We start from the raw sequence: 25,001 nt of genomic DNA, 5'->3' as shown, positions 1-25,001 counted from the left end.
GAAGTAGTAAATATTTTAAAAGAGGTTGAATCATCATAATTTGATGTGATTAATGTGCGTTCAGATAATTATGTTCGATTTCCTGAAGGATGAGAATTTTTGATAAATATTAATCCATTCCCTGAAGTAAATGTGATAATATTAATAAAGCTGTAATTATGAATGCGCTCTTGATTTAAATATATTATAATTCACCTCCAGAAGAGTTAATATGGTTGAGAGAATATATACTCAATATTTCGTATTTTAAATTTGCTCCTGAAGAAGTAACACAATTGAAATTTCCTTCTGGAGTAGGAAAATATTATGAAGAGGTATTTTCTTGTGCTTAAACAATTATTTTATATTGTTTATTTAATTATAATTTTCTCTCACGATACCAGAAGTGTCTGAGAAATATTTGATAGTACAAAATGTATCAACAACTCCTGAAGAGCTAGTTGTTTGTCTTGAAGACACATGATACCAGTAGTGTCCGATAAATATTAGATTGTGGATAATAAACGAAGTCTCTCGAAAAGCTTATATACAAATATGTCATTCATATTATATGATTATGGTCAAAACATATGTGGTAGTAAACCTGAAGTTTAATAATACAAACTATCATATTGAGACTACAAATGATTGGAAGAATGAAAATCTTCATGTTTCTACAATCATAGGGGGTAAAATAATATGTATGTGAGAAGTGACCCGCCTTATTCTTCAATTTGTACTATATCATGTATCATAGTAAACCAGAAGTTTACTAATGCACAAGCACTCACAGTAAATAAGAAATTTTACTGAGGGAAAAGTAGCTACAGTAAATCAGAAATTCATTGATATAAAAGTAGCCACAATAAATCAAAAGTTTACTAATGCAATAATTTATGCCATAGTAAACCAGAAACTTACTAAGAGATAACACATGCCATGATAAACTTGAAGTTTTCATTTGCCATTTTTTAAATGAGCTATTTGAGAATTGAGATAAGCATATACTGAAGAACTAGAAGATTCTTCAAGAATTCTCTTGTGTTGCTTGTTCACATAATAAATTGATTATACTAGCTAAAGTTGGGACTAAGACCCCTGAATTTTAGAATATATAAAAGGTAAATATGGTTCTTCTTGATGATGCTGGTTTATATCCAAGCTAATTTAGCATTTAAGAGCATAATTTTCAGATTAAGAAATCAAGATAGTTCATCTTGATGATGCTGGTTTATATCCAAGCTAGTTTAGGATTGAGTACCTCATATTAATGGCTAAACTATTGCTTATGAGAACAAAGTCTCATGTGTTGGTCTAAGATTTTCTAAATTGCATACATCAATACTTGTATGCATCAGACTAACAAAATATGATAAGCCCTCCCCTCACAATTGGTTTAGGATTATAAACCAAATATTTTTACTATCTAATAACTTTTGATGTGTGAAATATGATTAATTTCTCTACCACAATGCACAAAGATAGGTTTTCTAAAGAAGATTGGGGATATGTGTTAGTTTTTCTAACATTTGGGGGATGGAATAAACAGCTGGAAAATATGCCATATGAATCGAATTATTATTAATATGATCCTCACTTAAAAGATAATTCAAGTCAAATGCCAGAAACATTTGCTGATCCAAAATTAAATATCATATTTCAGCTGCAAATGCTCCTATTAAATTAAAGTCCATGAATGATAAAGTTTACTGCACGCATGAAGCGTAGTAAACCGATCAGTTTCAAAGGTAACAATCCTTGAAAAATAATATGAGCAAATGATCAAAATGATTGTAATGAGGAGGAAATGGGCTTTAGAAGAGCCCACGACATAACATTTCATTTAACTCCAGAAGAAGTTCAAATACCTGAAAATAAAGAAAGTGATGAGATCTCACCAAGTTTTGTCGCTTAGGAACCGATACAAAATCGTCAACGATATATTTGATGCAATATAGTTCACAATATTATAAAAAGATTGTGAGGATCAGACCTGTAGTCCAGACACCAGAAGATGTCATGCCATCTAAATGCAAGTCATAGCCTATATGACTCATTTGATTAAGTCTATATGAAGATCCCTGAATAATTTAAAATGCTTGAAACAAATAGTTCAAAGTATCGTGAAATGTGCTCAATCAGATTATAAAGATCTTTGTACGATTTAAATCAATCTGGGTGCATGTGATATAATCGCCTCAGTACATATTTGCTGAAAGAAGGTTACATAAACGATGTTATTTGTCCATGTATTTTTATAAAGAAAATGGTATCAGAATTTGTTATACTTGCTATTTATGTTGATGACATAAATCTTGTTGAAACTCCAGAAGAGCTCCAAAAGGCAATCGAATATCTTAAGAAAGAATTTGAGATGAAAGATCTTGAAAAAATAATTTTTTGTCTTGGTCTGCAAATTGAATATTTAGCAGACGAGATCTTTATCCATCAATCTACCTATATAGAAAGGGTCTTTAAATGCTTTTACATGGACAAAGAGCACCCATTAAGTACACCAATGGGTGCTCGATCACTTGAAGTGAATAAGGATCCGTTCCGACCTCCAGAAGAGGATGAGGAACTCCTTGGTCCTGAAATATTCTATCTCAGTACAATTGGTGCACTTATGTATCTTGCTAATACTAACAAAGGTGGTGCAGATCATATTGGTTATGCAGATGCAGGTTATTTATCCGATCCCCTTAAATCTCGATCTCAAATCGGGTATGTGTTTACATGTGGAGGTACTGTCATATCATGGCGCTTCACAAAATAATCTATTGCTGCTACTTCTTCAAATCATGCTGAGATAATAATTATTCATGAAGCAAGTAGGGAATGCGTATGATTGAGATCAGTGATTCATTTTATTCTAGAAAAATCTGGGTTGGAATGTGATAAAAACCCACAATATTATACGAAGATAATACTGCATGCATAAACCCAATTAAAGGGAGGATTCATAAAAAGAAATAAAACGAAATACATTTTACCAAAGTTATCATTCACACATGATCTCGAGAAGAATGGTAATATTCACACATGATCTCGAGAGGAATGGTAATATCGTTGTGTAGCAAATCCATTCAAGTGACAATAGATTTATTCACTAAATCTTTACCAATTTCAACTTTTGAGAAGATAGTATACGAGATTGGAATGCAGAGACTCAATATTTGAAATAAAGTTTTTATCAGGGGGAGTAAAATACACGCTGTACTCTTTTTCCCTTATTAAGATTTTTCCCACATGGTTTTTCTTATAAGGTTTTTAATGAAGCAGCTAGCAATATGTATTACTGTATATGTGTAGTCTTTTTCCTTCACTGAAATATTTTTCCACGGAGTTTTTCCTAGTAAGGTTTTAATAGGGCACGTTATCTTTTAATAAACATCAAGGGGGAGTGTTATAAATATATTATATTATGGATGTCCATTTAGTACTCCGTTGTAAATAAGTTTCTTGAAGAAGCTTATCCATATTGGACTCCGCTGTAAATATGTTTATATATTTAGTACTCTGTTGAAAATAAGCCTCCTGAAGAAGCTTATCATTTCGGCACTCCGTTGTGGATAAATACTACTCATGTAGAAGATTATCTATAATTCGTACAATAACAACTTACAAGAAGCTTACACATCAGCTTGCAGTAGGAGCTTACAAGTAGCTTATACAACAGTTTGCAGTAGCATCTTGCAAGAAGCTTACACAACAGCTTATACAACAACTTCACTTCTTCTATAAATAGAAGAGATTTCAATTCATTATGTACATAAGTTTGAAATTAAATAATATATCAATCTCTCTATACTTGTTTTTGATTTATTTACTTTACAATTTTTATTTTATAACATAATTCATATATATATATATATATATATATATATATATATATATATTACTTATTACTATTATTTAGAAATGAGAGTTGGGTGTACAAGTACGAACAGGGGTACTCTTGGAATTCCAAATATAGTTAGGGATAAATTGGTAATACTTCTTCACTTATTAAATTGGTAATACTTCTTCATTTATTAAATTGGTAATTGTCCCTCCTTTATTGGCAATGACACCTGTACTACGTTTGTGACACATTTCCTTTGGCTTTCTTTTTTATACTATTATTGTGCGCTCAATCTCTCTCTCTCTCTCCAGAAAATTCACAATTCAGGCAAGTATTATTTTTCAGTGATTTTTACTTTTTTGCTTCTCTTTTCTCTAATCTGACTCAATATCGCTCTATCTGTTTCAATAAGAGGTTTCCTAGGATTATATAGAGGTTTATCCTTATGTATTTTCTTCTTCAGGTTAAAATTTGGTAGATGGATTTTTTATGCGAATCGCTGCTGCTGACTGTGGAAAATGGGTGCTTGCGGATCTCTTTTACCCGTGGGATTAAATTTGTCGGGTGAATGCGCAGGTAAGAGTTGTCTGACAAAGAATTTGTAGTTTGTATTGCTCTTCTTTGTTGGTAATTGGATTTAGAGCTGTTCATTTTTTCTGTAGTTTTTGGTGACCTTCTTCTGCTTAATTTCTTGCCAGAATTCTTCCATGTATGTCAGTAATTGTATATGGTTTGCACATGCATTATGTCTTTTAGGTAAATTTTTCTTTTGCCTGCAGATAATTTCACTTATTTTACGGAATAAAAATTGAATCTTTCTGAAGATAACTTTGAAAACCAACCACAACAATTGTCTCCGTGACAAAAATTCACCAAATTGACACACCAATATTTTTAGTCATTTATATAGCATAGGAAATCAGAGACTAAGAAATGCGTTCTCTCTCTTGGGTAGGTTATTCTCGCTATCTCTTGTCGGTAAGTATATCTGTTATGGTATTGCTGTCGTGCCGTTCCAGTAGTGTTTGTTAATTTGTAGTTTTGAGGGGGGAATGAAAAAAAGGTAAATAAAGGCCTTAGCCAAAAGCAAGGGCTTCCCGGGGTCCGAACGAAAGCAGAGGCAGCAGGGCAGGTATTCTCAAAAAAAAAAGACGAAAACATAAAGAATATTGATTAGAGTATTCTGAAATTAGTCTCAAAGTGCATTTTGAAGATTGTATTGAGCTAAATCTTTGGTTTGAAAGATCTGTAAGATATAGTTAAATAGACTTACATCGTCGATTGTCTGATATTATATTTTTTTCTTACGCCTTCACACTTCTTGCCTTTCGGTCCTTATTGTTTGTGGCTTATGTTGTTTTCATTAGGATAATTCTTACACGCATAAGCTAGAACTGTTTGATTTTAGGAGTATACAGATATTGATATGTGATTTTAAGTGCTCTTGTTCCTTCTAAAATAGCGAATTGAAAGATATAAGATGTTTTCCAATGATTGGAAGACCTTTTTGGCCTTTGGAATTTGTAATGGGCCTTATGACATGAGGCTTCTCATCAAGTGTTATTATAAGGACAAGGTGCTGGTAAGGTGTGTGCTTATCAGGGAAGAAGATATTTGTTTATGATATTTTTGCTTTGTCAAAGCATGCATCTAGCTGAAATCTTTTAGTGGAATGACATATAAAGTATATGTTACCTGCAGTAACTTAAAATAAACAATCAGGTAACGTTTCACCATAGTTGAATATGGTTTTAAATTTATATAGTTGGAGATATGTCCTTGGTATGCCATACATGTGTCGAAAGAAGAAAAAAGATGAAGGAAGAGGATCCAGGGTCAATCAAATGTGCTAGCCTGAACTTTAAAGGATCGGGAAAGAAATTATTTGAAGATCAATGTAAAGCTGGTAGTCTAAGGGCATGGTGTTTTCTTTTATATTATGTAGGTGATATATCCTATATATGACTGCCAAATCTACAAATATACTTGTTTCTGCAATACTTTTGCTTTATTTGAGATGGAAATTTGGTGGAACTCGGAATCAAGTTAGTTGAGAAGTAAAAATTTAAACAGGATGTTGCAAGGAAAATTTGAATTAATCTCAGACCTTCAAGTTAATTAGACTGAAACTCTTTGACCTTCTAAACATGATTCTCTTGATGAATTTACTTTTATTACCTATATGTTGATTCTGATTGGAATTCATACTGTTCTGAGACATCAAAGTAACTTCTTATGATAAATTTAGTTTTGTTTATCACCTATGAGGCTGCATGAAGTTCCTACTCAAATTCCATATTACCAAATAAATAATGTGATAATATGTGGCTTCATAACCATAGTATTGTATAACTTATACATAAACATAGTGCTCCGATTTAACCGATTTTCTATTCTATAGTTTTTAAAGGTAGGCAAATTGTTCAATTTGTTCTCCTTTTCCTCTTCCAGATAAGTGAGGGAAGGCGGGAAGGTGTTGACCAGAAAAGAGATGGAAGGCTGCAATGTGCTGCTAATTACCTGATCCGACTGTATAGAATGATGGAAAAATTTAGCAAGCTACCCACCTTTCTACATTTGATGTGATATTTACTGACTTAACAGTAATTTGTTGATTTGCAGCGAAGCCTGTTCAGATATGCTTCATTATTGCTCTGCTACTGAAGCTGCATCCGGAGGAAGAGATGCAGAACAAGTGACTAAAATTAGAAATAGAAGCTGAGGTAAGCCAACACACTGTGAGCACGTTTAACATTGTCGATTGTTTAATTCATTTGCATCTGTCCAAAATATACGCCTATATACATTTCTAGAGCTAGAGATAAGGACATCTCCCCACCCTCACCCCAAACGGGAAAAAAGGTTTCTCAGTCTTTTTTACACCAATTTTGAAGTATTTTAAAAAAAAATAGGAAGTTTCTACAACATACCTTGCTTCCTTTTTTTTATTATAGAAAGAAAATGCCATCTGTTGCTTGTCTATTACCCCTTTTTAGTTGTCAAACATATCTCTATTATACTCCTAGGTGAAAAAATCCAACGTTAGGTTTGTGCATTATTTCATCATGGTATGATCTTGAACTTACATATCTTAAAAGCTATTTTTATGTATGTGCTTCTCAGACTCGTGTGTTCAGTGGAGCCCTTAAAACATGAACCTATCACTAAAATATGAACCTAATTAGTGATGTAGTTGATTGTTACTTCTCCATGATGATGAAAATTGGGAAGACCTGGAGTTGCCTCCCAGATCAAACTTGCTTCGGTATGCAATTGGAAAGTTCTGTTCTTTGGATCATAGTGAGGTCACAGAATTATTGCAACAACCACCCCTTTACTGGCTTATGACTAAACACGTTATTTTGTTGTATGAAATTTCAAAACGCTAGCATGAGGGAAGACTGTTATTACTTAATATTCCCCAACCAGATATCTTTTAATGTTGTTTTTTAATTTGTTTCAATGTAATTGGTTCTTTAATCTGTATCAATGTAAATGGGCGTAGATGAGATTTGTCTCTACTTTACAAGATTTTCTTGAAAAACAAATAGTGTAATTTAGTTCTGTTAGGAGGGAGAAGTTTCTATCCCTGAATTTTCATAATTGTATATGCTATTGATTTTCAGTCTTCCTGAGATGACCGCCCCTTATTAACCCATTGGTCAACATTAGTGTATGAAAGTTTGGCGAGAAAAAGCCCAAAACCATACATTATCTTTGGCTTTAGACTCAAAGTCATACATATTCTTTCACATGGAGTACTTATAGTCCATTTTACTTTAACAAAGTAGTGCACTTTTAGTTATAACACTGAGAAAAAGCCCAAAAACATACATTAACTTTTAACTTTAGACTCAAAGTCATACATTTTCTTCCACATGGAGCACTAATAGCCATTTACTTCAACGAGGTGGTGCTAAATTAAATGGACTATTAGTGTTCCATGTGGAAGAATATGTATGACTTTGAGTCTAAAGCCAAAGATAATGTATGTTTTTGGTCTTTTTCTCAGTATTATGACTAAAAGTGCACCACTTTGTTAAAGTAAATGGACTATTAGTGCTCCATGTGAAAGAGTATGTATGACTTTGAGTTAAAGCCAAAAATAATGTATGGTTTTGGATTTTTTCTCAAAGTTTGGTTCTTAAACTAAGTAACATACTGGTTATAATGTCTATATATACGTATAGCTACATGTCACGAGGCGGAGTGAGAAGCTCAAATATGGATCAAGTCGCTAAATAAATATTTATTAAATACTCTTAATATTAAATGTAGAATTTAGTTATTAGCACTTAAAGTTATTCTAAAATTTATGTTTAAAGTTGAAATTTTGGTTCCTGTTGCTGCACATATTTTACTATTCTAATCTATATATTGCTAAAGGGGTCATTAATGGAGTGATAACGGTAAGTGACTCTGTAGATGTTCTCGTGAATCGTGATAGAGAAAATAAACTAAACAATCTCTTAAGTGTAGGACTAGGTTAAGTTTGGCCATTGTCCCTTTTGTTAGGTCTTTTACCTTAATAAAGAGAAAAAAACACACAAAGCAATCCATTACCTACTCCATTGTGGCATTTATATTTGGTTTAAAATAGTCAGAATAATTTTGGAGATTCTCTGTTTGCTTTTCATTATTTCGAAAAAAATTATAAAATGGTTCCTTATATTACAGATACGTTTAAAATGATCCCTTAAATATGTTACTGAGGAACAGAACTAGCCTTTGATTTTGGTTTAAATGCTGTATTTATATTAAAAATTTACTTAATATATAAGAAAAATTTATTCTATTCAGAACCTAATAAGTTATTTTTTCAAGGATCAAGAACCTATAAACTCAAAATCCGAGCTCCGCCGATTCTGGTCCTTTAAATTAACACAAGATGAGTACTTTTGATTTCCATCAAATATTTAATAAATACTACTCCCTCCGGTCCAAAATAAGTAATTTTCTGACTGTTTTCACACAGATTAAGAAATTCATATTTTAACATTAATTAGCAATAAAATTTACCATATTATCCTTTACTATCTCTTCACATTTTTTTAATTTTATTTTATATTTGACATAATGCCATATTGGGATTTGGGATGTGATTATTATCAACTCTCACTAAAGCAAATGAAGCAACGGCATAACAATGAAAACTCTGTGATTTCAAATTTTCAGCAAGAATCTCAATTTGTCATGTATTTCAACTTTACTGTTCAGAGAGTACTCTTGAACTATTTTGATTGAGTCTTCAACTTTAAAATTCATGGAGTCTTGATCATCCCTCTCATATTGCCTCTCTATTTTTATACTAACAAGCACTCCATAGTTGAAGAGTAAGAGAACTAGAAAGTGGAAACGTGAATCTGATCATATGGAAGAATTTAATTGCATTGGAAATAAACACTCCTAACATATACTCCAATAATATTTACTTCAAGGGCAATGTAAGAAAAAAATAATTAACTTATTCTTAAAATTTGAAAAAATAACTTGTTTTGGATCACAAAAAAAGATCAAAAAATCACTTATTTTTAGATACGAGGGAGTAATTATTAGATTTAATACAATAGCGAAAAAATAGGATTTAACAAGGCGATCTTGTTTTCACTACTCCCATAGAAGTAATTTTCCTAATTTAAAAAACTAAACATGAGAATATTGAAAAAAAAATATTTTCCTCCATTACGAAAACACCCACAATTTCCAAGCTGGAGTTGTAGGCCGCGTGGAAAAAAAGGTAGCTGTCAGAGAAAGTGCAGAAGAAAAACCCAAAAGAAACACGATATTCAATAAGAATATACCCACCATTTCCCCAAAAAGAAAACAACAAACAAAGGTATAATAAGCTAGCCAGTAGTAGCAGAGGATAACATCATCAATCGGGCAACCCATAAACTTTAGCTAAAATCAACGGTCAACTCATCTTCCTTGCTCTTCTATGTTGGATCTCACTTCTGTAAGCCTTCTTCCCAAGTTCTTTCTTTATTTTTAGATTCCACGCTTTTTGGTTTGAGGTGTAAGTTGGATTTGTTTACTGTAACTGAAGTTGGAACTTCTGTATTGAATTGGGTATTTGATTTTGTTGAAAATTTGTGGGAATTAATTGAAGAAAATAAAACTAAACGTAGAATAAGTTTAGTTCTTTGTTTTTGACCTAATTACCTATGTTAAACTTGAAGAGAAACATAATGATTTGTAGTTGAAGCTTCTGTAATGTATTGGGAGAATTGAGGGACAGTATTGGTTTACTGAACTCAAAATTGAAGAAATGAAGTTAAAAGTTAAAACAAGTTTAGTTCTTCATTATACCTAAGCTTATGTTAATCTTATATAAGCTGAAATAGAAACATTAAGATTGATGATGGGCTTGAATACGTATATTTTTTTATTTTTTATTCTTTTATAATTATTTTGGATTTAACTCTTCGATGTGCAAAGCATAGTCAGTCTCGAACCCAATAAATGATCGGCTTATAGTTGATGTCAAACTGTGATAAATCCTCTGAAAATAGCCTACAATTAGTTTGGAATTGTGGCATAGTTGATATTTAGGTATATTTTTTATTTATTTTTGGGTTTCCCTTACAAAATATAAACTTTTATGATACTTGTGCTGGTGGGAGGTAGCAAGTACGAGGTGGAATAGTCGAGGTGCATGCAAGCTGGTCAGGAGTCGTAAAAATATAAATAAAATTTTCTGGCCCACAAAGGTCTTTTTGTTTTTGGCTTCTCATTTGGATTCTTGGTTGGATATTTACATTTTGGCAGTGAAAAAGATGTCTTGGAAGAGCAGTAGCGGGGAACAGAATGGTGGGCGATTGCTGCGTGACATTGAAGAAATTAGTAAAGCCCTTTATGTACATAAAACCCCTCAGAAGGCTTCAACTTTTCAAGCAGATCATGGGCATGATTCTTTTGGCGATACCCATATCTCTAGATCCAGTTCCAATGTTGTATCTGATGACATGCTGCATAAACAGAAGAAATCATCAATGTGGAGTTGGAATCCATTAAAGGCTCTAACTCATATCCGCCATCGACGGTTCAATTGTTGTTTCTTTCTTCATGTTCATTCCATTGAAGGCTTGCCTGTCAATTTCAAGGACCTTGCTTTGTGTGTAAACTGGAAACGTAAGGGTGAAGTGATGAGAACTCGCCCTGCTCAGGTTTGTCAGGGAACAGCCGAGTTTGAAGAGACTTTGACGCATTCCTGTTCTGTATATGGAAGTAGGACAGGACACCAGCATTCAGCAAAGTATGAGCCTAAACATTTCATGCTTCACGTTTCTGTGATTGGGGCTCCAGGCCTTGATATTGGCAAACATTGGGTTGATCTTACGAGGTTGCTTCCACTAACCTTGGAGGAGTTAGAGGAGGGAAGAAGGAATTCAGGGAAGTGGACCACGAGCTTCAAGCTTTCAGGAAAGGCTAAAGGTGCATTGCTGAATGTTAGTTTCGGATTTTCTGTATTAGGGAGTAACTCGATTGAACCTAGTCAATTCGTACAAGCCATCAAATCTGCTGCAATAGATCATTTCTCAGAATGTGATGGGACTAGTGGTAATAGAATGCTTCGGAGGGTTGGAAGTGTTCCCCGCAAGCCTGCTGGTATGACTCATTTTTCATCTAGGTCACTGGATGCGAGAAGTTTTGATGAAGTTTTATCAGACCAAAAATCAGAACTTTCTCGATCTATTACCTTTCTGTATAAAAAACTTGAGGAAGGAAAATTGGAGAAATTGGATGAATTAGATTTCTTATATGAACATTTAGAACCCTTAAAACCAAGCTCTGGTGCTTTGTCTCAGTCTTATGCTGAAAGTACCAGGGATGATCTACATATTGAGTTTACTGTCAGTGAGCTGGGTATGGAATCTTCTAGGAAAGAGCAGTTGAAACCAGAAGTATGTTCTTATGACAGTTGTGATGATACTTCAATAGAAACTACTGATGTTGCTTACATTTTGGAGGTTACAAGTAATGAGAAAAGTGAATACAATCAAAAGCATGAAAGCAATGACGTTTACGAAGGAGAACATACGATGAAGAGCAGCAACTATGAGGAGACTGATGTGTGCGAGGATGGAACGTTTGAAGAGCTTGAATCGATTTTCCTAGACCTGTTGACTGCTGAGTCCGCAGAGTTGGATTCACCAGTAGAAATCTTTGATTCCATTGACCAAGAAAACTACATGAATCTGAAGTCCAGCTATAAATCCAGTAGGCGGGTGAAATCACTTAGCCTAGATGATGTTACAGAGTCTGTGGCAAATGATTTTCTAGATATGTTGAACATTGAGCAGACGTCAATTGACTTGAATTTTGATAGTTGTCCGGATTCACCCAGAGAATGCCTTTTGAGACAGTTTGAGAAGGAGACCCTTTCTTCTGGAAACCCAATTTTTGGTTTTGATGCAACAGATGATCAAGTGGAATTCAGTGGCATTGCTTCAAGTGTTCATGGAAGAGTTGCATGTTCTGATGACTTTGATTTGTCATCGGTTATTAAGGATTTTGAGATGGAGCACTGGCGGGGTACCCAGTCATTGAGGAGTAAAAGGAATGCAAAAATGATAGAAAACTTGGAAACTGAGGCTTTGATGCGAGATTGGGGTTTGAATGAGAAAGCATTCCAGAATTCACCACGCACCAGCTCTGGTGGGTTTGGAAGTCCAATCTATCTTTCCCCTGAAAGACCATTAGAATTACCTCCTCTTGGGGAGGGCTTAGGTTCCAAAATGTGCACGCATAATGGGGGCTTCTTATGTTCTATGAGTCCTCAACATTTTAGGAATGCAAGAAATGGTGCAAGGTTGACCATGCAGTTTTCCAGTCCAGTTGTGCTCCCTGCTGCAATGGGTTGTAGTGCTATGGAAATACTCAGCTGCTGGGCATCTGGGGGAATTTCCAAAATGTCTGTTCAGGCGGATACACTGATGCCTTTAGAAGATATCACGGGGAGGAATATACAAGAAATGGCCTGGGAAGCCAGATCCGGAATTGAACCAGATGAGAGGTGGTAATTTTAAGATCATGATATAAGTTATAAGTTTTCTATTATTTTCATTATTTGTATGTCATCCAAGACGATCGTTTAAGTTATGTTCTTGTGATTCTTTTGGCAGGTTCACTTTTTGGCATGGCTTATTTGGTATGAAGAAGGACAGTGAAGGTCTGTTTTTACATCGGAGTTCTGGTCATCTGAATTCAACCTCAATAATTGATGATGTAGATTTAGGTTTTGTGTCTATGGAGGATCTAGCTCCTTTGGCAATGTATAAGATAGAACCTCTTACAGTAGAAGGGTTAAGAATCCAGTCAAACTTGTCAGATAATGAAGCACCTTCAAGCATTAGGCCTCAACTTAGTGAAGTTTTTGGTTCTAATATAGCTAGCGCATTAGAGCATTGGAGTGGCAAAGAAAGTGATGATGACGAGGGTGATTTAGTGGAGCTGTCTGTTTCACCAGATGAATGGTTGAGGCTGGATGCTGGAGATTTCAGTAATAATCCTGAGATCAAAGAAAGAACCATCAAAATATTAGCAGCCCATCATGCTAAGTCCCTTGATTTAGATAATTCAGGACTTGCAACAGGTGAAGAAAGATCGGAATTGTTGGGTAGAGAATGTGGTCAACTGTGTAACAACTTGACTTTAGCTCTGAGGGTTCAACTCAGAGATCCTTTGCGTGACTATGAGATGGTCGGCATCTCCATGCTTATTCTGATTCAATTAGAGAGATCTTATGCTCCTGTTGAACAATATTCCTGCAGCAGAGCATCAGAAAGAAATTCAAGCTGTGAAAATGATCCAAAGGAGCAATTCATTCAGGAAGAAATTATTGCTGGAGAAAGTGAGAGAGGAATCCATAGGCAGGCTGTTTCTCAGTTTAGGATAACTGAAATTCATGTCGCAGGTTTTAATGTTGAGCCTAATGATGAACAAATCTGGGGCACAAAAAGACAGCAACAAGCTGGGACGCGGTGGTTGCTATCAAGTGGCATGGGGAGGATAAGCAAACGTCCATTTTCCATGTCAAATGCCATCATAAGATCATCGCCGCAGATAAGGAGAACTATGCGGCCTGGAGATGCTTTGTGGAGCATCTCATCGGATTTTCATATTAGAGATTCCAAATGGAAAGAGTTGGCAACATCAAATGTTCATATACGAAATCCTGATATTATTTTTCCAACTGAAGGTTGTCCAAAGCCCAGTCATTTGGGAATCAAGTTATAAAACCCTCTTTCTACACATGTATATGTTTCCATTTTGTATATGAAGTGAAGATATCTCTCGATCATCTTTATGTAAAGTAGCTGAAAAAAGTTTCACAGCATAGCATTATCTCCAAGCCATTTCCTTGTTGTAATGGTTAGCATTTCGAGATGTTCGTTTATAACTATAACAAAGTTTTTGGAGCTTTCATGCTGTGCTTCCTATGTTGTAGACCAACTTTCTTGAAGCTGGTTATTTCTACCTTCTTTCCCTTATAAACTTTTTACAGTATAGCCTGTGACTGATACTTTCCAAGCTTCTCTTGTCTTGGCTGATATTGGACTTGCATTGCAATGCATCATCCTTGAAGTATTTCCTGCAATCTTTATGTTCCAATAAAACATTAATATTATTTAGAGACTAGTTTGATGCTCAATCTTTTTCTGATGTTATGACTGCTTGGGGAAGGGGTTGAAGATCACAAATGCGTCGCGAATTGGCTTCAATATTTGATTGTTAGTAGGAATGTTCAAACAGTAATTTGTTCAAGAAATTATACTGCAAAGTTTCAGTTTTCCTCTGCACTGCTGACTGAGTTTTCGGTTGTCACTGCTTGCTTATAATCCAAGTTTCATGTCAAAAGCACTCTCCACTGCCCCTTTAATCTTCCCTTTTCCTTATTCCTGTGGATTAAAGGAGGATGGCCATATATCAAGGCATATAGTTCTTCTAGTTTTGCTTGCATTTCATTTTCATGATGCTTTTCCTCTTCCCATTGTTTCTTGATCGAGTTTCTGAGTTGACAAATGACACCGCTGTTTGTAGTCAATAACTTGCTATGCAATATATTTTCATGGCAGACAAATCATCAATATTATGCAACTTGTAGAGCCACCTTTAGTTGAGTAGGTCGAGAAATGAGTTAGACTAGCGATGCTTTCTTTGGAGTTTTGTACGAACTTATTGATAAACATGGGATTGTTCCTCTGTACTTAATCTTATAAATTGGTTGAGAGTTTTTTATCTGTGTTCTCTGGAAACTTAAGTCTGTTAGTTTTAGTATCTGTCTTTTATCTATGTTTACCCGAAAAATGGATAGAGTTAGAATTTGTACGTAGTTCTAAGGATATGTGATATAGCTTAATATAAATCGTAAGGATAGATAAAAATATCAAATATGGATTGCAAAGAATGCAAAATAAACAAGGTTGGAAAGAAGATGATTTTTAGGACTAAACAAGATGAATCAATTTATGAAGCTTAAAAGAATAACTCTTGAATATAGGAGAATATGGTATTTGAATTACAATGTAAGCAAAAGACCCTCCTTTACAGAAATGTAGCCATCCTCTTTATAGTGGAAGATCCTACTTTTAGATATAACTAAAAATATATAGTGGAAGACTCATGACAAATCAGCTTTTCCATAATTCCTGCCAGGATTCTCTCCTCTAGTGAGATTGCAACGGCTCTTGTCTGTGAGCTCGATATTGACTCGAGTTTTCGGTCTTGACTCGAGCTCTCGATCCTGATTCGAGCTCGATTCTGACTCGGACCCCTGTATTGATTCGGGCTCAGTGTTTGGTCGGTCTCTGAATCATAAGCTCGATATCTTTACTTTGCATCATAGCTCGACTTGGGCTCGATCTTGATAATAACATTGAGCTCGACATTGATCCTTCGGGCTCTAAGCTAGGTGACCTGACTTCGGACCTCAACCTGATACTACGAAGACGCTTCTCCGATCCAATATATTACCATTTAAACTAGTTCGTACGAAAGACTAACCGGTTTTTAGTGCATAGTATCTAAAACCACGGAACGATGTTCCTATTGCATTTGCCTCCAGGTCAAAACAGAGTTTATTCAACCATTTTGTGGTTCATCTCAAATTTTCAGGTGAAACAAGATACATCTGACACTTCAGTTTTCCTTTCTTCACATTGGCTGGAAAAAGGCTGTTTTTTTAAAAAATATATTGGATGGCCTGTTTCTCGATTGATTACTTCACTGATGCACAATATGTGTCAACACTGAAGATTACCATGTCAGTTGGTAATGCTATAACATATATAAATCCTGTTGGAAGCAAGATTAGACTACATGCCAACTGACGAGTACAAACTGTTGTAATTGATTACTTATAAGTTACAGAGAGACGTCTCCATCTGAGCCCACTGTGATAGGTTACGAACTCGCCAAGATGTCAGGTCTAAACACCGGAAACAGGAATTTACTAGTAAAACCCTGATTTAGCTACTTTGCAACAGTCATAGTAACTTCAAAATTCATGCTCTGTTACAGGAATCAGAACTGGGAAGGACCTTGATGGTTGTGGACACCCTCATAGGTGGTTATCACATACCGACAGTCCTCTTTGTCTCGTTCAACTCTCTTCTTCACTGGACAACTTTCAATGGAGCACCTATAGTAATTCCTGTTGATACAGAACATGATTATGTGAGTAAGTTATCATACCAATTTCCATAAGCTGCTATTCGTATAAAGCAAAAGCCATAACTTTTTTGTTAGTCTCTGTGAAAGCGTAGTTAATTGATTAAAGTATGTGGAAGTTTCTTTTTGCCATAATAGAATTACTACTTTCAATTTCTCAACTTTTCTTTTCAGGTCTTACACCCTAGTCTTGGTGTCTTATTGGAACCTCATCTTCTTTTGATGTGACATTCGTTTTTAAGTGACACTAGCACTTCTCTTTTGCCTTTAATATTTAACTAGAAATGGGGCCTTGATAATGTGGTCCCATGGTTTGGCAGATGTGGACTGTTCTTTGGTGAGTTATGTTTCTGGTAAATTTCCTAGAATTTAGGTTGCTTGACTGAGAGTGCAAAGAGTATCAAGTAACTGAAGAGGAGCAGTAGTTGTTATATTGTTAGGATAACTAATAAATTAGGCAGCTTATAGAAATACAACTTAAATAAGTCATGTCATGCTCGGTTGAACATAGATGCAACCAGCTTTTCACTACATCTTTATTTAAGCAAACAGTTACTGCAGATATATGCTTATTTGATTCAGATAGCTTAAGCCAGCAAACTAAACAATAAGCTATCATGAGCTATAAGGCTAACATCTTCTGAGAGCTTTATGGCATAGCGTGGACTGAGTTCTTCAGGTTTCAAGGCCTGAGGAGTGATATTTGTCATGGGAACGTGGATAAAAATGAAAACCGAAAGAAAAGGAAAGGTAGAAGGAAAGTTCTAACTAAAACTCTTCCTTCTGTCACCCTTGCCTGAAACAGAAAATATGAAAATATTATCTTACCTTGGGTTTGGACTATCTTTCACCATCTTCTTTCCATACTTTCTCCACTTATAGCCATCATCTAGTATTTCAATCTGTGACAGTGTCTTGAAAGCAACCTTGTCCTTTACTTCCTTCCTCTCCCTGCTGCTCCCAATGTCTATTTGTTTACCAAACCAAATGTTTCATCAATAAAGTTAATCAAATTTCATGGTATGTGCTACTCTTACCTAATTTGTGCATGTGTGTAATGTTATTAGATGTCTCATGTTAATGCCATATAACTAAATTACATAACAAAATGCTAAAAACTGTTTCTTGATGAAATGCTTACTGTTGCTAGATCCTTCATGGTAACTCCTGCTTCTCTCAGTGACAACCACTTCATTTCCTGAGTACTGGGAAGGGCCAGAAACAACGAACGTTGGATCATCATGAACGGGCCAATTATCGAGCTCAAAAATGTCAGAAAGCTCAAAGTTAATTAGCTGGTTGGAAAAATCACTATCAGGTGAGTCCAGTGATCTAAAACTCCCATCAGACATGTTTGCACTAGGATTATTTGCAGCCATGGTAATCGACTGAATTCACATGGTGTACCTTTATGTTGAAGGCAAAGTTCCCCTTTATATATGTATCTTTCCTAGTAAGCTTCCTACGAGGTCGAAAGAAGGTTCATGGACGATGCTTAGGATTGGTGGCTGAATGCATGTCATTGTCGGGGGCTCTTTATTTGCTCTCTTAGTGACTCAAAAAACTATGGTTATGATGCTAAACAAAGAGTGGACCAGTAGAGATCGAGAATGGGACATGGAAGACTTGTGCATAGACTTTTCAAGTTGCTTCTTGTGTGTAAACTTCACATATATCAGGTCTCGTGCTTAGACCAACCCCTTCACAACTGTGAGCGGAATACGACAAGTCAATTTGTGACAATGATTGATTGGTGTCATGACCTTTTCTTATTTGATTGCACTTTCACTTTTCGCATACGCATTCGAGGATTAATGCGAGATAATTTGCACTTGTGTTAACTTTTGTGCGGTGACACTATATCGATCTTTTACCTTATTACTTAAATTTACTTATAACAACATGTAACCACTCGTAACAATAGTCTATTATAGCTAGTTAAATTATAGTATTCCACTAATAGTGTAATGATTTTATAAAACTTAATTCTCATGCACTTTATGGTGCAAGTTTTCATGCTATTCTTTTACCCTGTGGATGTGAAACCTATTGGAGCCCACTTAAGATCTAGGCAAGTTCCAGGGAGTATCTTAACATGCTTTGGAGACTTTTGTTGGATACAGTGGTTGACTTGGGTAGCAAATATATGAAGATTGAGAGATTAAAAATATCATACCAGGATTGGGGTAGATGGATAATGTGTATCCTGATGGCTAAATAAGTTAAGAAATTATAAAAATGGAAAGGAAAAAGTGTTGAGATGTGCGTAGTCTAGTCAGTAATGATGGTATTACAGTCCAAAGTTAGGTTTAGTTTACTTGCGAATAACATTCTTGACACTGTAATTTTGTATGTGACATTTCATGACCACTTAATCCTTCAAAAGATTAATACTTAAAAAAAAATTTAGTTCAAGATAAATTAGGGTTTACTACTATATACAATTCAAACCAAAAGACACTGGATCATTCAAGATTGTCTTTTTAATATACTTCTTGCTCTAACGCTAAGCTGCCACATGTATTCAAGAGGTGTCAACTGACCTCGGCTTATTTGCGAGTCAGCTGACCTCGGATTATTTGTGAGTTTACTTTTTTATAGGTTGACCTTCATTAGTGAAAATTTTAGCTCGATCCGCCATGCCAATTCGAGTTACATATTCAAGAAGCACATATACATTGCCCCCTGCCAACCTGCAAGATGGATGAGTAAGGAAGGAGTTTAAGTGTTTAATGGGTTAGGTATCGGATTGAACATTGAAATAGTCCATGAAAATGGACATCCATGTTCACTTTGTAATTTGGAGACTTTTACTAAGTCTTTTCTTCTGGTTTCACTATATTTTGATTAGAGAAAGGGTAATGTTGGTCAAGGAGTCAATACAACTGATATCAAAATCTTGGACATGGGAGTTGTATTTTCGAAGTCCTTTCTTTCCATCATGTCCCCTTGAAAGAGGGGTTTTAGACCTTAGAGAGATCTTTGATTTTTAATTTAGAGAGATCTTTGGTTGCTTGTGAACAAACTATACTTTCCACATGGAATTTTATGTGTAAAATCGCATCAACTGCATTTCCCAATAAGCTTGTGCCATCTCATTTTTTTCCCATACATGTATTTAGGGCATTAATACAAGTTAATTTGCTAATAAATTTAATCATTATTTGATATGGTTATGTCACGACCCAATTTCTCCTATAGGCTGTGATGGCGCCCAACGTCGCCGCTAGGCAAGCCAACGGTGAACTAGTCATGTATTTGTTCTTTTTAATAATTTCAAAGTAGTTGATTTTTATTTATTAAGTAGATTAGTAGTGAAAAATTATAGTAAGGTAAGACATAAACTAATGAGAGAGTAAATACAGTGAAATAAATATTCAAAACCATAAAGTGTCTACTAGAATACTCTCAAAACCTGCCAGATGCACCTGCCTCAAATTCTGCACGATTAGTGCAGAAGTGTCGCGTGAGTACATAAACAACATGTACCCAGTAAGTATCTAGTCTAACCTCGAAGAAGTAGTGATGAGGGGTCGACATTGACAATTACTATGTGCCAATAAATAAAGTACAAAGATTCTAAATAGGCATGGAATACATCAATAATAATAACACAATAACAAACAGTAAATAAGTGATTCTTTAACTAGAAATCAATTTAAAAATCTCCAATTAGCACATACTAACTTCAACAAATGCGGACCATCAAGTAAACTATATTTTCTCAAGCCATGAAAGTAAAATCAAGTGTAATCGGACTCCGAGATTATCACGCACGATTTATGCCGAGGTCGTAAGGCCTGATCCAGAATAATGTGTACACTGCCTAGGGACGACCGGCACGAACCATAGATGCATCTATTATACTGCCGAGGCGTTCGGCCCGCCCCACAAGAAGATAGAATACTCTACGAACATCCGATTAAAAGGCTATCACAAGACTAATACACAAAGAGGCACAATTTCTATCGACGGTTAAGTAACCCGCCAAAACTCAAAGTAAGTGAAGTTCGGTCTTTTCGAATCATTTATCAAGTTTCAATATAATTTAATCACTTAAATTAACAAGTAGAGTGTAAACAATACAAGTATTTCATGATAGGGTCCTAAAGCTACCTGAATATAAGCATGATTTATAGCTACACACGGACTTTTGTCACTTAGTGCGTACGTAGCACCCACAATTAGTAGCAAATAGTAATTTAAAATACCTATGGGGTAAATTCCTTTTCACAAGGTTAGTCAAGAGACTTACCTCGTCCCAAATCTCATTTTCCGGCCAACAAATTCACTCTAAAGCCTCAAGTTGGTGCCAAACAATCCGAATCTAGCCAAATATTATATAAATTAAGCAATATACACTCAAAAGTTCATAATTTAGCTATTAGAGTAATTACCCAACCCAAATTGGAACACTCCTAAAATTCACTCTCAGGCCCACGTGCCCGAATTCTGGAAATTTTCGAAAATAAACGTTACCCATAACCTAACGAACCCAAATGTGTAATTTTTACTCAATTCCATATTCATTTCGTGGTCTAATCCAATTTTTATCAAAACCTAGGTTTTCCAATAATCTCCTAAAATTCCCATAATTTTTATGTTAAAATCTACCGATAATGCATGTATAAACTCATATTGTGTAGAAATTACTTACCTCAAAGTGCTAGGTGAAAATGCCTTCTCAAAGAGCTCTAAAATCGACCAACAAGTGAGAGAAATGGACCAAAAAGCCTAAGTCTCGACTTTTAAAACATTCTGCCCAGGTCTGCTTTCATCGCGATCGCAGACAAGCCCTCGTGATCGCGAAGGAAAAACTAAAGAACTCAGGAAAATTCCTCTTCGCGATCGCGAGAGGACACTCGCGAACGCGATGCACTGGGCCGCCTCCTCATCGCGAACGCGTGACCTCACTCGCGAACGCGTAAGGCAACTGGGTTGCCCAGGCCCAGGCTCAGGGCCTCGACTCTATGTGAACGCGATAGGTCTCCCGCGAAGGCGAAGGCCACTAGCCCTAAGCCTTCGCGAATGCGTCCAAGACTTCGTGAACGCGATGCACAAAACCACCCAGTCCCTATTCCTTCTTCGTGATCACGAGGGTTCCTTCGTGTTCGCGAAGAAGGAAACCAGAACAGCACACGCACCCAAGTCCTCGGGGACCCCGTCCAAATGCACCAAAAAGCCTATAACTATAATGCGGACTTGCTCGAACTCTCGAAACACATAAAATAATATCAAAACTAAGAATCGCACCCCAAAACCAAATCTAATCAAGTTATGAACTTCAAGCTTTTCAACTTACTCCGAACGCGCTGAATCATACCTAGACTACTCGGAATGACACCAAATTTTGCGTGCAAGTCATAAATCACCATACAGAATTATTCCCAGGCTCGGAATCCCAAACGAACCTCGATAACACCAAAACTTACTCCAAACCAAACTTAAAGAACTTGAAAACCTTCAATGCGCCAACTTCCAATATTAAGCGCCGAAACGCTCCCGGGTCATCTGAAACTTGATCCGAATACATGCCCAAGTCCAAAATCATCATATGAACCTATTGATACCGTCAAATCCCGGTTCCGAGGTTGTTTACTCAAAACATTGACTCAAGTAAAACTTAACCATTATAAGCCACTGTTAAGGAACTAAGTGTTCTGATTTCAACCCGAACCCTTCCAAACCCGAACCAACCATCCCCGCAATTCATAAAAAAGTAAAAACACATACGGGGAGTCTAAATCAGGGGAACGAGGACCTAGAAGGTAAAACGACCGGTCGGGTCGTTACATTCTCCACCTCTTAAATGAACGTTCGTCCTCGAACGGGTCTAGAATCATACCTAGACTGTTGAATAGGTGTGGATATATGCTCCGCATGTCCTCCCCGGTCTCCCAAGTTGCCTCTTCGACTGGTTGACCCCTCAACTGAACCTTTACCGCAGAAATCTTCTTAGACCTCAATTGGCGAACCTACCTGTCAACAATGGCAATTGTCTCCGCCTCATAACCCAAGTTCTCATCTAGCTGAACCGTGCTGTAGTCTAACACATGCGACCTGTCGGCATAATACTTCCAGAGCATAGACCCGTGAAAAACCGGATGAACTCCCGATAGACTAGGAGGCAAAACAAGCTCATAAGCGACCTCCCCAACTTGCCTCAACACCTCAAATGGACCTATAAACCTTGGGCTCAACTTTCCCTTCTTCCCGAACCTCATGATTCCCTTCATCGGTGAGACTTTAAAGGGAACCTTCTCGCCCACTATAAATGATAAATCACGCGTCTTCTGACCCGCATAACTCTTCTGTCTGGACTATGTTGTGCGAAGTCGCTCCTGAATTAACTTCACCTTCTCCAAGAGACCCTTCACAAAATCAGTACCATATAACCTAGCCTCGCCGGGCTCAACCCATCCGATGGGCAAATGACATCGCCAACCATACAAACCCTCAAATGGAGCCATCTTAATGCTAGAGTGATAACTGTTGTTATAAGCAAACTCGACCAAAGGTAAGAATTGATCCCACTGCCCTCCGAAGTCAATCACGCATGCTCTGAGCATATCCTCTAAGATCTGAACCGTCCGCTCCCACTGCCCATTGGTCTGAGGATGAAAGGCTATTGTAACACTCCTCAAATCTATAAAAGTTTCAAGACACGCTAAATATATAATTTAATTTTTATAATCTTAAATTATACTTGTATTACAGATTTAAACTCTTGTGATTGATTTTGAGTTACTTCTCTATTTATAAATAATTGGATATAGAATTAGGGGAATATTAATAATTTTAATGTTATTAATTATTAAAAGTAGGTATAATTAAATACTAGTTAAGTAAAAACCAAAAACAAAAACAAAAAAAGAAAGCGCGTGCCTTAGCCCATAAAGGGCTGTGGAATGCAAAACTTTAAGCAAAGTCTTATATAAGAAACAGAACGCTATTCTGTTTACGCAGCAAACGCAAGGCACACAAGCAACGGAAAGAAAATTCTACGGTTCTTTACAAACCACTAATTCTTGAACTCAGGTATATAAATTTCCTATTGTTAATTATCCTATAGTGGTAATAAGTAAGAATTTAATATTTAATTCCCTTCTTTCTCTGTATCAACAGTAAATTTCATATTTAGGTGAGAAGCTTTAAAATTGATTAAAATACACTAGTTGTTGTAGAATCGATTGTTTCACTGGTGTCAATTAGACTGGGGCCTACGTATTGGCTCGAGAAGTTTTGAGGTGAGTTGATATAACTCTTTACTAAAGTGGTTTAACTCACAAAAGAACGCATACAAGGTGTTTGATGAATTGCTTAAAAGAGTTAATATGTACTTAATTGGAGTGAGTGAGTACCTATTAGCTAAGAATTATTTTAGTTAAAGTTTAGATGATTTATTCTGATATATGTGCTTAAATTTTCAGATTTTTGTGTAATTCTTATGGGCCATTTACATGTTGAAAAAGAAAATTTCATGAAGAAGCAAGAATCTTCAGAAATACTTTTGAATGTTTATTTCATTTTTATGCCATACCTTACATTTAAGGATTTCAGTATGATTATGTTTAAAAGATTTAGACTTGAAAAGTCACAAGAAGAAGTTTTAGAAAGAAAAGATTTTTGGGAGTATCCTTTATTCTGAGAAGAGGTCATCGTCCAGGCCGAGGGTCTTGACCAAGGCATTGACTTCCTAAAACTACTTGTGCCAAAGTAGGGAGCACACGAGCCGATGGTCTTGTTGTTGAGAATTTACTTAGCCAAGCTAAGGTATGATACATGAGCGCTGAGAACCATGAAGCGAGTGGCACCTCGTGGATTGGGCCTATTCGACCGGGTTGGGATCGAACCCGTGTCTATCACACGGCGACTAAGACAGAAATAGGTCAGGATAGTTGGAACTCCCAAAGTATAAAGTGAAGTATTTTTTTATAAGAAAGAAAAAGAAAAGAATTTCTTTTAGAATATTCATAAACTGCTATTATGCAATTATTTTAGAATTGTTCTTATAAGCTTTATGTTTTACATGCATTTAGAATCTTTGTTCATAATGTATATGTTATTAAAGTTTCGTCCCATGTCATTGAGACTCACTGAGTACAATGGATGGTACTGACGTTCTCTTTTGAGAACCTACGTTAGTTTGTGGTACAACGTAGAAATCGATTTTGCAGGCGAGCAGGGTACGGGTTAGGACTTCCCTCACTTCCAGTGCTATTGGTGAGCTTCACTTTGTTCGTGGAGTACTCCTTTGAGTCATCATTATTTAGCTATTTCTTTTTTACTTAGAGAACTGGCCAGGAAATCTCATGTCTTGAGCAGTGCGTTAGTTTATCAGTAAAGGCTTCATAGACGCAGTCGGTGGGTTAAGATTCAGATGTTTTTGATAATAACTTAGCAGTATTTCATTGGTTACTACGATAAAGTTTTGGAGTTGGTTTATTTTAGATATTTAAATCTATTTAAGTATTTGGTTACAGTATTGCCTTCTGGCATATAAAGT

At 35.8% G+C, this 25,001-nt stretch overlaps 2 protein-coding genes and 2 long non-coding RNA genes across 18 annotated transcripts; 2 read left to right on the top strand and 2 right to left on the bottom strand.

The window, feature by feature from the left end:
• Positions 1 to 4,041: 4,041 nt before the first annotated feature.
• On the top strand, positions 4,042 to 14,249 carry LOC104091273 (protein PLASTID MOVEMENT IMPAIRED 1-RELATED 1-like). 15 transcript variants are annotated; one of them, XR_011410514.1, is made up of 5 exons: positions 4,042 to 4,150; positions 4,287 to 4,399; positions 6,275 to 6,329; positions 6,446 to 6,546; positions 6,947 to 7,458. XR_011410514.1 is itself a non-coding variant. In XM_070182557.1 (5 exons), exons 4-5 carry the CDS (start codon positions 10,600 to 10,602, stop codon positions 14,060 to 14,062), a joined length of 3,354 nt encoding a protein of 1,117 aa, XP_070038658.1. In that variant the 5' UTR covers positions 4,042 to 4,150; positions 4,287 to 4,399; positions 6,446 to 6,546; positions 10,592 to 10,599; the 3' UTR covers positions 14,063 to 14,249. The 15 variants fall into 15 exon arrangements, 8 of the variants coding, with proteins under 8 accessions (XP_070038658.1, XP_070038653.1, XP_070038656.1 ...); XM_070182557.1 differs by lacking the exons at positions 6,275 to 6,329; positions 6,947 to 7,458 and adding exons at positions 10,592 to 12,839; positions 12,949 to 14,249; XM_070182552.1 differs by lacking the exon at positions 6,947 to 7,458 and adding exons at positions 10,592 to 12,839; positions 12,949 to 14,249 and having other exon boundaries at positions 6,275 to 6,546.
• On the bottom strand, positions 6,729 to 7,116 carry LOC138896917 (uncharacterized). The gene is made up of 2 exons (XR_011410515.1): positions 6,976 to 7,116; positions 6,729 to 6,921 (listed from the first exon to the last, which is right to left on the bottom strand). It is a non-coding gene; the product is annotated as an uncharacterized lncRNA (long non-coding RNA).
• Positions 14,250 to 16,014: 1,765 nt separating the features above from the next.
• Positions 16,015 to 17,874, bottom strand: LOC104091271 (probable WRKY transcription factor 50). The gene is made up of 3 exons (XM_009596562.4): positions 17,637 to 17,874; positions 17,324 to 17,462; positions 16,015 to 16,478 (listed from the first exon to the last, which is right to left on the bottom strand). Exons 1-3 carry the CDS (start codon positions 17,872 to 17,874, stop codon positions 16,349 to 16,351), a joined length of 507 nt encoding a protein of 168 aa, XP_009594857.1. The 3' UTR covers positions 16,015 to 16,348.
• Positions 17,377 to 18,516, top strand: LOC117275530 (uncharacterized). Its single transcript, XR_004505706.2, has 2 exons — positions 17,377 to 17,515; positions 17,646 to 18,516. It is a non-coding gene; the product is annotated as an uncharacterized lncRNA (long non-coding RNA).
• Positions 18,517 to 25,001: the final 6,485 nt, after the last annotated feature.

Source organism: Nicotiana tomentosiformis, chromosome 8 (assembly GCF_000390325.3).
Source record: "Nicotiana tomentosiformis chromosome 8, ASM39032v3, whole genome shotgun sequence".
In the NCBI taxonomy this organism is placed as follows: Eukaryota; Viridiplantae; Streptophyta; class Magnoliopsida; order Solanales; family Solanaceae; genus Nicotiana; species Nicotiana tomentosiformis.
This window is presented reverse-complemented; position numbering and strand designations above follow the sequence as displayed.